This window comes from Rattus norvegicus, chromosome 8, assembly GCF_036323735.1.
Source record: "Rattus norvegicus strain BN/NHsdMcwi chromosome 8, GRCr8, whole genome shotgun sequence".
In the NCBI taxonomy this organism is placed as follows: domain Eukaryota; kingdom Metazoa; phylum Chordata; class Mammalia; order Rodentia; family Muridae; genus Rattus; species Rattus norvegicus.
Genome location: NC_086026.1, coordinates 105718338 through 105735992, shown reverse-complemented (window position 1 = coordinate 105735992; position 17655 = coordinate 105718338). Strand labels below are relative to the sequence as shown.

Here is a 17655-nt window from a genome sequence, read left to right as displayed (position 1 = left end):
ACTAAAAGTAGCAAGAGGAGCTCGCAAACGGCTCAGTAGGTGAAAGGGCTTGATGGCAAGCCTGACAAGCAGAGCTCAATCCCTGGAGCCCACAGGGTAGGAGAACTGACTCCTGCACAGGACTGCCACTTCGACATACACACTTGAGAGTGTACACACACACACACACACACACACACACAGAGAGAGAGAGAGAGAGAGAGAGAGAGAGAGAGAGAGAGAGAGAGAGAGAGAGAGAGAGACTGACTTACACACAACAATTAAACAGAAGGAAGGAAGGAAGGAAGGAAGGAAGGAAGGAAGGAAGGAAGGAAGGAAAAACAGTAACAAGCTAGGTATGTGGAACATGCCTTTACTCCCAGGTGAATCTCTGAGAGGTTGAGGAAAGTCTGGTCCAGCCTCTCTAGACCAGCCAGGGCTACATAATGTGACCCTGAAGCATTTGCTTATTTAATGTACATGGGTGTTTTGCTTACATATAGGGCTTGCACCACTTCATTCTGGGTGCCCATGGAGTCCAGAAGAAGACTTCAGATCCCCTGGAACTAGACGTATAGATGGTTGAGTGCTGCCATGAATATACTAGGAATTGAACTCCAGTCCCCTGGAAGAGCAGCCAGTGCGCTTAACCACTTAGCCATCACTCCAGCCCGCTCTCCCAAATAAAATAAATTAATCTTTATTAAATTAAAAATAAGATGACAAAGAAATCAAAGAAAACAGAAAAAAACCTGTAACCCCAGTACTTGGGATGGCTAAAGCAAGAGGGTTCCAAGTTCAAGGCCAGCTTTGGCTACTTAGTAAGGGAGGGAAAAACAGTAATGAAGGGAGAACCAAAGAATGATCTGAACTGGGTGCTAGTCTATTCAGGCTATAAAAATACTTTTGACTAGATAATTAATAAAAACAAGAACACTGAAATCTACTGCTCATTGTGATATAGGGAAAAGAATTCTGACTGTAGAACAGTAAGGAGGATATAGGGAATCAACAAATTGGCAGTTATTTCCACCTCTTATAAGTGGACAGAAAGCCAGACAGCTACAGACAACTGCTAAGACCAGTGCATCAAGGGGACCATCCATGAATGTCTAGAATAAGTGTTATAATTCAGAAGTTCTGAAGAGAAACTGTAACACAAATACAGGTACAGAGCTGGGTGGCGATGGTACCTGCCTTTAGTTCTAGCACTCAAGAGGTAGAGGCAGGCAGATCGATGAGTTCAAGGCCAGCCTGGTCTACCAAGTGAGTTCCAAGACTGCCAGGGCTACATAAGCTCTGGCTCAAAAGCAAAACAAACAAACAAACAAACAAAAAGAACACACACATGAACATTTTGAGCAATATTCAAAAACAGTACTCATGCACTGTATTTTTGTAGCTCCTCAAACGCCACAAGAATTCAAAACTTTCCTGAAAAAAATGCATGAATATTTTAACTCCCACAAAACATCTACGTGTGTTCCTCTGTCCTGAAGGGACACTTTGCGTGTCTTTTCTTCTCTTGACTACTCTGCTTCTGGGGCGGTGCTACTGTACTTCTCTACTGCAGCAACCATTTACTCCTCCTTTACTTCAAAACTAGTCTGTGTCTACTTTCCAACCTGCAGGGAGCCACAGAGCCAGAAAACAGTTTTGGCAATGAGAAGTTTCACATCAAAGCCCCAGCATATTCAATGTCTGTTAGGGGCTGGGTCTCTGCTTCTAAGATGCTTCTACAAGCGGCCTTTTGGGACAGAAGGGCTTGGGGTTCCTGTGAAGTAGCTAGACATGTCAGGCAGGCAGGTTTGGAGGGCACTGAAGACAGAACCTCTCTCATCATCAACTTTGAACCCCACCTACTACTTCCCTGGAAACACTACCAAGGAGAGCTCTTAATATCATATCAAAAAAAATAATATGGGGCTATCATGGTTAGGCCCATTAAAGGAGAGTTAACAATTTTTTGGTAAAAAAAAAAACCAAAACAAACAAACAAAAAACAACCTAGAAGATGACTTCTATTTCATCCTGAATGAAAATATTGCTGCCCCCCAATCTTAAGAGTTAACATGACTGGGGGCTAGAGGGCAGGGAGTATTGGTGAAGAGTACTGGCTGCTCTATCAGGGGACTCAGTTCAATTCTCAACACCTACAGGACAGCTCTCACAACTCTAACTCTAGTTCCAGAGGATCTGACAACTTCTTACCTCCATGGGTGCTGTACACAGATGGTACATATGTATGTGTGCGTGTGCGTGTGTAGGCAAAACACCCATACACATAAAAAAAAGTTTTTTTTCCATCTTTATTAACTTGAGTATTTATTTACATTTCAATTGTTATTCCCCTTCCCGGTTTCCGGGCCAACATCCCCCTAACCCCTCTCCCTCCCCTTCTATATGGGTGTTCCCCTCCCCATCCTCCCCCTATTCCCGCCCTCCCCCCAACAATCATGTTCACTGGAGGTTCAGTCTTGGCAGGACCCAGGGCTTCCCCTTCCACTGGTGCCCTTACTAGGCTATTCATTGCTACCTATGGGGTCAGAGTCCAGGGTCAGTCCATGTATAGTCTTTAGGTAGTGGCTTAGTCCCTGGAAGCTCTGGTTGGTTGGCATTGTTGTTCATATGGGGTCTCGAGCCCCTTCAAGCTCTTCCAGTCCTTTCTCTGATTCCTTCAACGGGGGTCCTATTCTCAGTTCAGTGGTTTGCTGCTGTCATTTGCCTATGTATTTGCTGTATTCTGGCTGTGTCTCTCAGGAGAGATCTATATCTTGTTCCTGTCAGCCGGCACTTCTTTGTTTCATCCATCTTATCTAGTTTGGTGGCTGTATATGTATGGGCCACATGTGGGGCAGGCTCTGAATGGGCGTTCCTTCTGCCTCTGTTCTAAACTTTGCTTCCCTATTCCCTCCCAAGGGTATTCTTGTTCCCTTTTTAAAGAAGGAGTGAAGCATTCACATTTTGGTCATCCTTCTTGAGTTTCATGTGTTCTGTGCATCTAGGGTAATTCAAGCATTTGGGCTAATAGCCACTTATCAGTGAGTGCATACCATGTGTGTTTTTCTGTGATTGGGTTACCTCACTCAGGATGATATTTTCCAGTTCCATCCATTTGCCTATGAATTTCATAAAGTCATTGTTTTTGACAGCTGAGTAATATTCCATTGTGTAGATGTACCACAAAAAATAGTGTTTTAAACTGCATTATTCCAACTGGACCTGTCAGTCATCTGGCCAGGAGACCATTCATTCCTTAGAAAAGCTCATTAGCCTGACAATAAGTTCAAAAGATGAAGTAATAGTCGCTCCCTGCCTTTTGAGACAGGGTTTCTCTAACAGCCCTGGAGTCCTGGCTGTCCTGGAACCTGCTTTGTAGACCATGTTGGCATGAATCTCACAGATCCATCTGCCTCTGCCTCCCGAGTGCTGGAATTAAAGGTGTGTACTGCCATTCCTGGTAATAATTATATTCTTTTAAAAAAAAGATTTATTTATTTTATGTATATAAGTAGCTGTCTTCAGACACACCAGAAGAGGGCATGAGATCCCATTACAGATGGTTGTGAGCCACCATGTGGTTGCTTGGAATTGAACTCAGGACCTGTGGAAGAGCAGTCAATGCTCTTAACTGCTGAGCCATCTCTCCAGCCCTAATAATTAATTCTTAATGCAACGTTACACCTGTACATCCCTAGAGGTTCCCCTGGCATACCTTCATGGTGACAGATCCGTAAAGCCAGAGGCAATGTGGAGGATATAAACTGTGCTAAGCTTGACTTCTGGGCACCAGGACTCACAACTTCCCTCAACACTGCCATCTCCTTAGAGCCAGAGAGACCTTGAATTAAATGCAACCAAGGAAGGAAAACACATGAAGCAGCTTAGTGGAATTGGACACACAGATTTCTGACACAGACACTGCCTTGACCAGGTATATATGCTGCTTCAGAGCTTGGTATATAATCCCAAGGCCTCCAAGTAGCTGCTTTTGTAATAAGGCAGAGTTTGTTGAAGCTTTAAATCAGAGTTAACTGTTTTTACTAATTTGTTTCTGAGGGACTTGATGCCTGTAAGATCTCAGCCCACACTATCTTCACATGGGGCTGTAGGATCTATGCGTTTTCTATCTACTTCTGAGGCAGGAAAGACAGGGAAATTTGGGGACATGAGTAGCTCCCACCCAGGATAAAAGTCTCTTGCCAAATGAAAAGTAAGAACTCCAGCACATCAGCATCTGCTATGAAAGTTGCTAACATAGGAATGTTTTCTTCATATGTAGACATTTTATCTTAAGGTAACAATAAATTAGGCCTGAAGCCTGAATGTGTATGACCTTGGGTAGGCTCTCATTCCATTCCCCAGACATGGCCTGAGGACCTCACAGGAACTGTTTCCAGAATTTCTGTGGGTTAGGATATTATCTTATCAACTATCAGGTGCCCCTTAGGAACTACCTAGTGATTATATACTAACCTCAAATCCCACAAAAACGCTTCATCAAACTACTGTAAAATCCAGGAGCTGCTTCTCGCAGAGCATCCGATAACCACACTCTCCAACATGCCTTACTTTATTCTGAGTCTCTCTCCTAACCCTGATGTTTAAGTCTATCTTAGAATTCTGTCTTTAGTAATGGGCTGGTGAGAGGACTGTGGTTAAGAGGACTTACTACTCCTCTAGAGGACTTGTGTCCAATTCCCAGCATCCACCTGGTTACTCACAACAAGCCTGTTAGCACAATTTCTGGATATTTCATACCTTCTTCTGACCTTCATGGGTACTGGTTGCACATGATGCACAGATACCCATGCAAGAAAAAAAACCCATCCACATAAAATTCTATCAGAATATATATTTTTAACAAAATCTCCAATTCTGCTTTATAAACTGATTAGGCCTAAAATTCTTTTCAGTGTGGAAGCCATAAATTCAGGTTTAGCCCCAGTAAAGTCCTTAAAACTGTAAGTATTAAAGTATTCAGGGGAAGTATTCAGATTGCTAAGGGTGGTGGCCCTATTGCTTGTGGCATCTTCACCAGTTTGGGGGTGGCCGCATTCCCATAGCTCCCTCTAAGCATTCTGAGGCCTCTCTTCAGTGGCTAGTAATAGTTCTCTGCCTGGTCCCTAAGGCTCTCTGAGGGGTTCTTTGCGATCTATGTGGAATCAGCACTCTGTAGCCTGGTGGAGATGAACACACAGGTTCTGCTGCCAGGCTGGTGTCATCTGCACCTCTGAGGGAGTGGCTACTGTGCCTGCACTGTGTGGGCATCTAAGAGCCACACATGTGATGACTCAGGAATTTTAGTATTTACATAATTCCATTTCAATGTACAGACTTTAGCTAAGGGTCTTACCTGTGTCTACTGTAGTGGCTGAGAGAGAAGGGCAAATGCATAGCCACTGTTTGAGGTCTCTCCTGAGCTACTTCCAACTGGGGACAATTGATCGGAGTCTCAGTCTCCATGGGCTTGGAGCTAGATTACACTCTTCACATACTTACAGTAAATTGTTTTATCTTTTACTTGGTATCTGCAGATGATTGACAGTCTTCAACTGACCAGAGGAAACGCCATGCTTATAATACCTTAAAGACTTCCTGAAACCAGTAAGAATGTTAAAAGATAGTTCTATCTAAACTTTGAATTCAAAATAGTCCACACAATGCTCTGTGTCATAAGCATAATGTATTGTACTATTCTATAAATAGAAGTATAAACACAATGAAGAACTATTCTTAAGTACATAGTCCCCCTTGAAATGATTCAGTGGGTAAAGGCATTTGTCACCAAGCCTAACAACCTGAGTTCTGATTCCTGGAAACTACAAAGTGGAAGGACAGAACCTATTCCTGCAAGTCATCCTCTGACCTCTACACATGATGTATGTTGTGGCATGTGTTTGGTACACATTTATCTATAGTAAATAAATAACTTAAAATAAAAATGTTTAAGATTTTAAGTTAGGCGTGTGGGTTTTTTTTGTTGTTGTTGTTGGTTTGTTTGTTTTTAGCAGTATTTTCTATGTATGGGTATTTTGTCTGTATGCATGTCTGTGCACCACTTATATGTCTGGTGCCATGGAGGCCAGAAGAGAGTGTAAGGTTCCCTGACTATTATAGACAGTTGTGAGCCTTAGGAATAGGTGCTGGGAATCAAACCAGGGTCCCTCTGCAATAGTCAGTACTCTTAAGTACTGAGCCATCTCTCTGATCCCCTACAGTATGTTTTTTAAGAGAGTCCTCTTGGCTTCAAACGTACTAAGATCCTCCTGCCTCAGCTTCCTGAGCACAGGGCTTATAGGCAAGAAACATCAAGCCTAAGCAGAGTAATTTTGTTTTGTTTGATTTTTGGAAACACAGTTTCTCTTAGTAATAATAGTCCTGACTGTTCTGGAACTTGATTTGTTGATCAGGGTGGCCTTGAATTTACAGAGATCCGACCCCCTCTACCTTCGAAGTGCTAGGATTACAGGCATGGACCACTATACCTGGTTGATCAGAGTAATCTAATGCAATTTTAATTATAAACGAGGTTTTCTGAGAGGGCTACATATTTCAAGCTCTAGCAGGATTAGTAAATGTCTTAGAGTAACACGCATATTTATTTTTCATCCAGTATTTTTAGGGTTAAGAATTAAAATGGTGGAGGGTGGTAATGGAGGGAGAATGGGGAGGGGAACACCCACATACAAGGGGAAGGGGAGGGGTTGGGGGATGTTGGCCTGGAAACCGGGAAAGGGAATAACATTTGAAATGTAAATAAGAAATACCCAATTTAATAAAGATGGAGGAAAAAAAAAGAATTAAAATGGCATACTGTTGCTTTCCTGGTTATTCGCTCGCTCACACACACGCTCGCACACACACACACACACACACACAAGCACACACACGCACACACACGCACTCACACTCTTCCTTTCTACCTGTTCTCTCCCTGCCTCTTTAGTCCCCCTTTCTCTCCAGTCAGGGTTTCACTATGTAATCCCCTGGATTGGAACTAAGTAGACTGGTTATCCTGGAACTTGTGATCCTCCCGCCTCTGCCTACCAAAATGTGAGTTCAAGCATGAGTTTAGCTATAATAATCTTTTAAGAAAAAAATTGAAATCTATAGCTCCAGGTATAAATTCAACTGTTCAACTATACACTCAATTTATATGAGCACACATGGTTTCCACAAAAGTTAGAAGACTGGTAGAATACAATAAATTTAAAGTTAATTAAACAACAAAAGTTAAGAAAGGTCTAATAAAAGCAGAAAACCCGGGGTTGGGGATTTAGCTCAGTGGTAGAGCGCTTGCCTAGGAAGTGCAAGGCCCTGGGTTCGGTCCCCATCTCCAAAAAAAAGAACCAAAAAAAAAAAAAAAAAAAGCAGAAAACCCTTAACAGTACACATTCGGAACCCATCAGAACATTCAGATTAAAATGTTAAAAATTAAACATTAAGAGCACAAAAACATTTATTAATGTTTATTAATATAAATTAATATTTAATTACACTGAGAAAAACAAAACTTTTAGGGTAAATGAGATAACTAAAATTAAGTAGACTATTTGATCAAACATCTTCAGCATAATTATTGTATAAATTAGTCTTGCCTGAGCAAAGTGTCAATTCTGAAATTTAATAATTTTCTTACCATTTGGGGTCCAACATTCACATTTACTGGCCCTAAGGTTTTCGGTAAAATCTTTGTTGGTGAGTTGGTGCTTGAAACTGGAAAGGCCACAAGTGAAATGTTACCTGAAAAGACAATAAATACAAAGTCAGTCTTCTGAAGTATCAAGTTGACTCTTGTATATACATACACCAAGGGTCCTATCCCATTCTGCTAATTTACATTTAGAGACATATTGTACCTGGGGTAGTAGTACACACTTTTAATCCTAGCACTTGGGAGGCAGAGGCAGGTAGAACTCTGAGTTTGAGGCCAGCCTGGTCTATAGAGTGAGTTCCAGGACAGCCAGGGATCTAGAGAAACCCTGTCTGTAAAAGCCAAACAAACAAACAAACAAACAAAAAATACCAAAAAATCTTAATTGAAATACATACAAACCTCTTTGTTGAAATGAATATAAGCAGTTCTGTTAAATAACCTTATTTGTATTTAACAGGGAATTTATAAAATAGTTTGTCTACTTAATAACAACAAAAAGTTGCAACATCATGAAACATTTTATCTAGGTCCTTTACAATGTTTTTTTGTGATGCTACTATTGTACTAGAAGCAGTTACTTGCTTCTTCAATTTAGACACTTAAAAAAACGTATGGTTTTATTATCATGTATTACATATAATGAGTTTCATGAACATTTTTATATGCATATATTTGATAATATTCACCTGCTCTTCTTTACCCTCCCTTGTCTTCCTCCAACCATTACTGACCCCCTTTCTCTTTCATTTCATTCCTACACCCCTCCACTCCATAGTCTAGTGGGTTTCATTATAGGTGAGAGGCTAGGAGCATGGGCACCTTACCAGAGTTGGGCTACTGAAGAAAACATCTCTACCTCCTCCAATAACCATTAACAACCTATAGACCCTTGGGTGGGGACATACTCATGTGTCCCTCTCCCACTCTATGAGATGCTGACAGGCCCAATCTTGTGTAGGTCTTATATAGGTAATTATAGCTACTGTGAGTTTAAGAATATCATAGCCAGAAGACAACATCCCCAAACACTCTGCCCCAAACTTTATCTCTTATATTCTTTCCATCCCTTTTAAAATGTTCTTTTATCTCTGCCCCAAGCACTGTCCTCAGGGATCTCACTATAATGAAGGTAAAAGTGTAAACCAGCTTTTATACATGAAGAAACTGAAGTTTAATTAGGTTGGTGATTTGTACTCTATCCTATAGAACAGCCTCCACTCTTAAGTGTCATCTTACCCTGAAAAACTGAGCCTAGCTCCTATGGTCTAGGTGTCGGATATGCTTCTGGGCGTCTCGAAAAACCTGTTATTACTTACTTGTGTCTTTACAATAAATGAACTAGGTTATCGTAATTGTATTCCAGAATCTAGCTTAGTCTCTTGCATAAAATTCTAAAAACACAGACTGGATTCCCTAACTGTTCCAAGTGGATGCCAAACTTCCGATCAAACAGCCTAAATTATATCTTTATTCTCTCAAGATCGACGATGCGCCTGGCGTCATCCTAGTACAGGACACTGAAGCAGAAGGATCTAGAATTTGAGGCAAGATGGCTCAGTGGATTAAGGCACTTGCTGCTAAGTCTAAGGACCTAAATTCAATCCCTGGGACTGGCATAGTAAAAGGAAAGTGACTGTACACATAAACACGTGCACGCACACACACACGCACACAAATAAATGTAATTTAAAAAATCTGCACACAGAGGTTTCAGTTGTACAGTCTACCAACCTACAGTTCTTAATAAAGGTTTCAAATAGCTGGGTGTGGTGACACACACCTTTAATCTCAGCATCTGGGATGCAGAGGCAGGTAGATCTCTGTGAATTCAAGACCAGCCTGATTTACATAGTGAGTTCCAGGACCACATAAAGACTGTCTCGACAATCAATCAGTCAATCAATCAATCAATCAATCAATCAAAGTTTAAGATGATAACCTGCTGGCACAGTGTCCACTCCTGCAATGTCAGAACTCCTGAGGCTGAGGGGAACGACTGCTGAGAGCTGTGAGCCCTACACCGGCCATAACTAAACAGGAAGATCACGTCACAAACAAAACAGGACCTATACTGTGGTAGTGTTTGTAGAACTAAAAGTCCGAGCTAGGAAGGGTTAATTCTCTTGAACATTAATTGTATATTTTTAATTTATTAATTAATAATGGTTAGTGGGTGATTAAGTGCCTACCATGGCACCTGTATGGAGTCCTCAGAGGCAGCTTTGTGTAGTCAGTGCTTTCCTAACACTTTTACATGGGTTCCAGGATGTCTGGCCTGAGTGATAAAGCACTTTCATCCATCAGGCATCTGACTGGCCTGTAAATTACATCTTTACACAAAAATGAAGGAGAACGCCAGGTGTGGAGACCCATGGCTATAGTCCCACCTACTGAGAAGAGGGCAGCAGGGTTAAGAATTCAAGGACATCTTGAGCTACAAAGCAAGTTTGTGACCTATAGAAGTTTGTGGCCTACAGGAAGTTTGTGACTTATAGGAAGTTTGTGGCCTATAGGAAGACATGACTTAAAATAAAGAGAGAAAACGGTATAAGCAAATTCATGTTTATTGGTAAGAAGTGTCGTATAGGTCATACATTTCTCTTGGCTTTTCCTTACCTGTTACTTCAACCGGCTCTTTTATTTTTAAGCTAGCTAATTCATTTACTTGTGTAAATTACATTACTCTAGCCACTCTCCGTTTAAAGGCCTCCTACATCAAAACAATCTTTCTCTTTGCTGGATCAATCTCAGTTCACAAACATGTATTATTTCTTCTATCCTGAAAACAAAACAAAACAATCCAACTTTTCTTAATCACGCATAATGCGACTCAGTGTCAGTAGCTTATGTCATCACACAGGTGTGGTGGACTTCCACTGTCCCTACAAGTTTCATATTTTCCTATGCAACTTGCATACCTTTAAGGAGTTCCTGCTGATGCACTGTCCTCCCCATTCTGTCTGTCTCTCTTATGACCCCTCTTCCCCCCGCCCCCAATAAACCTCTTGCGTGGTGTGATCTATGTAGTATGTGCCAGGACCCACAAACGTACTTTCTGCACTCAATCCTAATGGCTAGCTACAGCCACCAACTCACACTTGTCGACCTCCACAGTAAAACTACTCTCAAAATCTATGAACATTTACAGGTCCACTGTCTGCACTGCCAATTCTCTTGAACCCTTCCCATTTTCCTCTCTAAAATCTCATTTAAATAAGCTCTTATCAATATCTCCATGTTGCTGAATCCAAGGTCAAGTCTTTGCTATCAACTCCAGTGAAATTAACCTCTCGGCAGCATTTCACATGATTTACTGCCCTCGGGGAAACACTGTTTCTCATTTGGCATCAAGCCTTTCTTAGTCTTCTCCTAGCCAACTGGCTATTCAGTTGTTGATGGCTGGCTTTCCTCTCAGAACAGTTCTGAAGCCCTAGGCCTCAGTTCCCCACCTACTTATCAACCGTTCCTTATTGGGTAAACTGACCTCAGCTTCATGCCTTTAAATGCACTGATGAATCTGACGCTCCTCTGGATTAAACTGCTGATTTCGGATCCAAGTCCTGGTTAGGCTGTCAACCTGACACAATTAGAGTCATCTGAGAACAGGAATCTCAGTCTCCACAGGGCTGGCCTGGAAGAAGCCTCTAGAACATTTTCTTGATTACTTACAAATGCTAATGGAACAGCCCACAGGCAGGGCTGGGTTCTATAAGAAAGCAGACTGAGAGCAAGCCAGTAAAGAACATTTCTTGATGGTATCTGCTGCAGTTCCTAACTCCAGGTTCCTGCCCTGAGTTCCTATACTGACTTCCCTTCAGGATGGACATGTAAACTGGACCAACCCCCTTTCTCTCCGAGTTGATTTTGCAGATTCTTAGCAAGAGAATACAAACTAGGGTAATTCACGTAGCAGGCTTCTCCCTACAGTTCCATTTTGATGCTGAAAAGTATCCAAACTTAGCATATTCAAAAAGCTAACCCCTGACTACTACCTGATTAATAATACTACCCACCCAGAAAATCTACCTTCCATCTCAATAAATTGTCTATTTTTGAACTGTCCAGATAGAAAAGATCACCATGAATTCCTCTCCCATACCCCATATTTAATCAATAAATAAATCCTGTTGACTAGACATGTAAAATGTATGTACTTCTCATGCCCTTTAGTAATACCACTCTGGTCCATCCTATCATCTCTTGTTGGATTACTGTAATAACTTCTAATTCATCTCTTGCTTTTCCACTCCATAACTCACAACATCATTTTCATTTGAATATGAAAGTTACCTAACACATGTGACTACTGAACGTAAAAAATGTGGTATGGAATTCAATACATGAATCTTGAGCTTAAATTTAATTCAAATTAAAAATCCAGGGCTGGATATTGTGGGATACACCTTTGATTCCAGCACTTGGGAGGCAGAGGCAGGAGGATCTCTGTGAGTTCTAGGACAGTCAGGACTACACAGAGAAACCCTCTCTTGAAAAAACAAAACTAAAACTAAACCAAGCAGGGCTTGGTGGTTACATGTGTAAGTCTGGCCCTCAGGAGGTAGAGGTACAAGGGCAGGAGCTCAAAGTCATCTTCTGCTTCCAGGCCAGCTTGAGCTATAGGAAACTGTCTCCAAACACAAATACTTACACTTGGGAGGCAGAGGCAGGAGGATCTCTGTGGGTTCAAAGCTAGCCTGGTCTAGATACATAGCCAGGTCAGCCAGAGCCATATAGTAGACTTGTGTAAAAAACAAACCAAACAAACAAAAAAATAGAAAGACAAAAACTAAAACAAAATAAAGCCTTTTCTCATTAAGCACAAGCCTACAATTGCGCAGTATTATACTTTATTTCACGTTAAATATTCAGCCATCTAAATTTAGCTCTTAGTCTAAAATGTATCGAAAAGTTTGAAGACTAAAAATTATGAATATTAATATTAGTATATTAATAACTTACAATATATCCTTAACTATAGAAAGTGACATTAACATTTATATCACTTTCACATTTGAATGATGCTTTAGAAAAATGTGTTGACAATATGTTAGCTAAATGTTTAGGTTAAAAAGAACCACAACCAGGTGTGGTGGCACCCCCCGCCCACCGGTCACCCCAGCACTCAGGAGTCAGAGATGGATGGAACTGTGAGTCACACTGGTGTACAAAGCAAGTACAGGACCGCCAGAGCTTGTTATCCCGAGAAACCCTTCACAAAACAAACAAAAAAGAATCTATCATGGATCACTAAGATGGCTTAGTGGGTAAAGGCACTTACTCCAAATCTGTAATGTGAGTTCAATTTGTGACCCCCACATTGTGGAAGGAGAATGCAAACTCCCATAGTTGTCTCCTGACTTTCACATGCAGTATATCACACAATAACTAACTAACTAACTAACTAACTAACTAACTAACTACCAACTAAGTGTAAATCTTTTTTTCCCCCTTTGGCCTTTTTTCCTTTTATTGGGTTTTTAAAATTTACATTTCAAATGTTATCCCCTTTCCTGGTTTCCCCTCCAGAAACCCACTAACTTCCCCTGCTTCTATGAGAGTGCTCCCCCATCCACTCCCTCCCACCCACCCACTCCCTCCCATTTCTCTGCCCTGACATTCCCCTACACAGGGACATCGAGCCTTGACAGGACCAAGGGCCTCTCCTCCCAATTGATGCCCGACAAGGCCATCCTCTGCTATGTATGCAGCTGGACCCATGTACTCTTTGGATGGTGGTTTAGTCCCTGGGAGCTAGGTGTAAATCTTTAAAAGATCTATCCTTAGCCAGGTGTGCTGGCACATATCTTTATCCCAGCACGTGGGAGGCAGAGGCAGAGGCAGGAGGATCTTTGAGTTGGAGCCAGCCTGGTCTACAGAGTGAGTTCCAGGACAGCCAGGGATATATTTATAAAGAGAGACCCTGTCTCAAAAAAGAAAAAAAAAAAAAGCCTTAAAATTTCTATGACAACTTAAGGCTGAAGCTAAAGACTTCGGTAGGGGCTTAAGTTGGGTCCCAAAGGCCCAGGAAGCTGCAAGCCCAGGATGAGAACCAGACCAAGTCAGGAAAAGGTCCACAGGTGCAGGGCCTTTCAGAGAAAAGCTGAGGACCCAGGAAGGAAGTTGGAGCTGACACCAGACAGTAGCTAAACTCAGAGGACCATGGATAGAGCCTACAGCCTGAATACCAGTCCCGCAGAGCAAAACCCTACCTCAACAGGACATGACTTAGTCCTCTCCTGAACATCGTAACCTCCTCCACCAAAAGACTGTGACTAGGATTTTTACAAAGAAAAATAAATTCCAAATGTACAAGTCTAAGTGCAGACACAAAACCAATCTCACAAACTGAAATAACAAGTCTTCTCCAAAACTTACTACTTTCATAGTGATGGCTCCCGATGGGAACTATTTGGGAAACTGGCCAAAGAAGTCAAAAGAGTAACCATCTGCAAAGAACTCAGAGAAGACACAAACTCACTCCAAGAGAACAAAACTAAAAGTGCTGAATGATGTAAGGAATTCAGGACGTGAAATCTTAAATTTCAATTTGAGATGTGAAAACAGAATTTGTTAGAGAATTTCTGAAGAAAATCCAAACTTAAATGATGGTAAAAATTTTTTTTAAAAATGTGAATTAAAAAGTTGAGTATGACCCAGCAAGAGCCTCTGGAAAGTAGTTCAGGGCTTGACAACAGGGAGAAGAACTGGATCACTTAGTCAAGAGCAATGACAAAACACCAGCCACCACCAGAGGAGAGTTTTTAGAGACCATGGAAAGAATAATTCTTTAAATTATGGGTACAAAGGGAACAGAAAATACATTTAGTACAACCATAGAAAAGAATCCCAAACCCAAAAAGAGATGCCCATCCAGGTACAAGAAGATTATAAAATACCAAATAGACAAAGTCAGAAAAGGAAATCCCCTTGACTAACTTTCACAGTACCAGAAGGCACCATGGAAACTTCCAAAGGAACCAGCACAGCTTGATAACCTAAGGATGTAGCAGTGGTGCATGTGCTTTGGAGATAACCAACAGCACTCTAGCTGGACCTCCTCAACGAATGGGAAATCAGGCCTGGTACTGGAAGCAGAGCAAACTCCTCAGTGTTAGTGAAGACATGGTTACTGAAGGAGAATCCACAACCGCTAATTATTTTTTAAAGAATTATTTATTTTGTGTGAGTACACTATAGCTGTCTTCAGACACACCAGAAGAGAGCATCAGATCCCATTACAGATGGTTGTGAGCCACCATGTGGTTGCTGAGAACTGAACTCAGGACCTCTGGAAGAGCAGTGAGTGCTCTTAACCACTGAGTCACCTCTCTGTCCACAGACACTAGTTTATTAAGCCAGCCTAATTCCTCACAATAACCTACAGACATTTGTCCTTAGGCCCATCCTTGCCTATCCTCAAGGAAAATTCCTTTTGCAATGGATGGGACACCACAGAAGCCACAACTAGTTAAAGTGCAGAGTGTAGAGTCCAGCCCCAGTGGATACAACTAAAAAGCCAGTCTAACATCAAAGGCTCAGGGAACAATGGGGTAGGGGTGGGGGAAGAGTCTAAGAGCTAGAGGATTAGGCAGTTTGCTGTGAGATTATGCTTTCTAGTAGAGTCAGAAACTATCTATACTCATAAAGACTCAGCAGCATCATTTCCAAATGAGAGCTGAACAAGACAATAACAATGTACACGTCAAAGGGGATGGGAAAGTCCCTGGAGGCCTCAACCCTACACAAAGAACTGTAAGTAACTGAGGAAAGCTGGGGCAGCACAGTGAACAGCACACCGATTGGTTGTCCAGTGCAAAGTCATCACCCCTGAAAACACATACCAGTAATGTTCTATAGACTGAATGTGTTATATTTAGGAATACATATTATATTTGTGTGTATATATGTACATAAATGTGTATATATGTATAAATGCAAATACATATATTTACATGTGCACTAACAATGAAAAATGAGGCCATGAATTTGAAGGAGAGAATGAAGGGGTATATGGGAGGATTTAGACGGAGAAAAGGGAAGATAATGTAATGTAAGATAAATGTAATTATAATCTCAAAAATAAGATGGGGGGAAGGATTTAATCCCAGCACTTGGGAGGCAGAAGCAGGTGGACCTCTGAGTTGGAGGCCAGCCTTGTCTATAGAGAAAATCCCAGGACAGCCAAGGTTACAAAGAGGGAAAGAAGGGGGGGGGGGGCTGGGGGAGGGAGAGAAAGAGAGAGAGAGACAGACAGACAGACTGACTGACTGACTTTATGACACATTATACTTTGAACACTAAGTATGGATTAAAGAAAAAGAACTGAAGGGCCAAGTCACTTATAAAAGCAGGCTCATCAGAATAACAGCTGATTATCTGAGAGAAACATCTGGAACCAGGGAAAGACATATTTCAAGCTCTGAAAGACCACAACTGACAGCAAAACTGGCCAGCAAAACAACCTATTATAATGAAAAAGAAATAAAAACATTGCATGATGAAAAACCAACTAAAGAAATTTATAACCACAACTTCAGACTGAGGAGAATAAATATAACCAAGAGGCAGGAATTAATAAACAATACCAGGGTCATTCAAAATAAGTCTAAGAAAACTCAGCAAAATGGCAGAAAAATAATAAACATTTTAATAACTGAGTATCAATGGTCTCAATTCCACAATAAAAAGACAGACTTGCCAAACAAATTAGGTTAGAAAACAAAATCTGTCTTTTTATTAGGTCTAATAATACTACCCTAATATCCCTAATAACACATCTTACCACAAATGATAGCTATCACTTAGGGTAAAAAAAAAACCCAAAAAACTGAAAAAAGGTATTTTAAGGAAAAAGATATTCGAAACAAATGGAATTAAGAAACAAATAGGCATAGCATCATAGTATCTGACAAAATAATTATCAAACCAAAATTAGTCAGAAGAGACAAACCTCACTCTATATTCAAGGTAACAACTCCCCAAGAGGATGTTACACCAGAGCTAAAGAGCGGCTTGGCAGCTAGCAGAGCTGGCTGCTCTTCCAGAGAACACAGGTTTGGATCCTAGTATGTTGAAGTAATGTTTTCATATACTGTGTGAAGATGTTTATGGCCTATAGCAGAAGGTAGAACAGAAGGTGGGACATCTGGCAGAGACAGAGGAACTCTGGGAAAGAGTCAGGCACAGGAGAATTTGCCACCCAGATTCAGAGGAAGTCAGATGTATGAAACTGAGGAGAGGTAACCACTCACAGTCTATGGCAGACATAGACTAGCATTAACAGGTGAATATAAGTTAAGAGCTAGTTGGGGAGCAAGCCTACCTCAAGGCCTAGCATTCATTAAAAATACAAAGGTCTCGGTGTCATTATTCAGGAAAAAGGGAGATATCAGAATAAGCCCCTTCTTTTACACTAGTATTGACTTGAGAGCTTATAACCATCTGCATGTAATTCCAGTTCCAAAGGATCTCACACCCTCTTATCTCACACGCTCTTCTGGCTTCTGTGGGTACCAGACAGATATGTGGTGCACAGACATATATGCAGGAAAAGTATTCATACGCATAAAATCTTTTAAAAATTAAAGTAAAGTATCACAGGGTCAGAGAAACAGTTCAGTGAATAAAGGCACTTTCAGCCAAGCCTGAAGACCTGAGTTCAATACCCAGGGTTCACAGGGTGAAAGAAACAATTCCTGAAAACTGTAATCTGATCTCCACACATGCACCATGGCACATGCACATCTACACAACACACACACACACACACACACACACACACACACACACACACACTTTTTAAAAAGATATTAAAGTTCTAAACATATATGCACAAAACAGGTATAATCAATTTCATAAAACAAATACTCTGATAGAAAGTCACAGATTAATCCCAACATAGTAACAGTAGGCAATTTCAATACTTCACTCTCAACAACACACAGGTCATCTGTGACAGAAACTCTATAGAGTTAAATGACATGATGAATCAAACAGACATCTACAGAACATTCACC

At 41.1% G+C, this 17655-nt stretch overlaps 1 protein-coding gene across 26 annotated transcripts in view; it reads right to left on the bottom strand.

Annotated features, from left to right (window-relative positions):
* Tfdp2 (transcription factor Dp-2) overlaps positions 1-17655 on the bottom strand; it is a 141009-nt gene that overhangs the window by 45034 nt on the left and 78320 nt on the right. For 22 of the 26 annotated variants that reach the window (XM_017595584.3, XM_017595583.3, XM_006243556.5 and 19 more), the window contains one exon: positions 7622-7725. In XM_017595584.3, coding sequence (XP_017451073.1) covers positions 7622-7725 — 104 coding nt within the window. The other 4 variants (XM_039081176.2, XM_039081178.2, XM_063265220.1 and 1 more) reach the window with 3 other exon arrangements.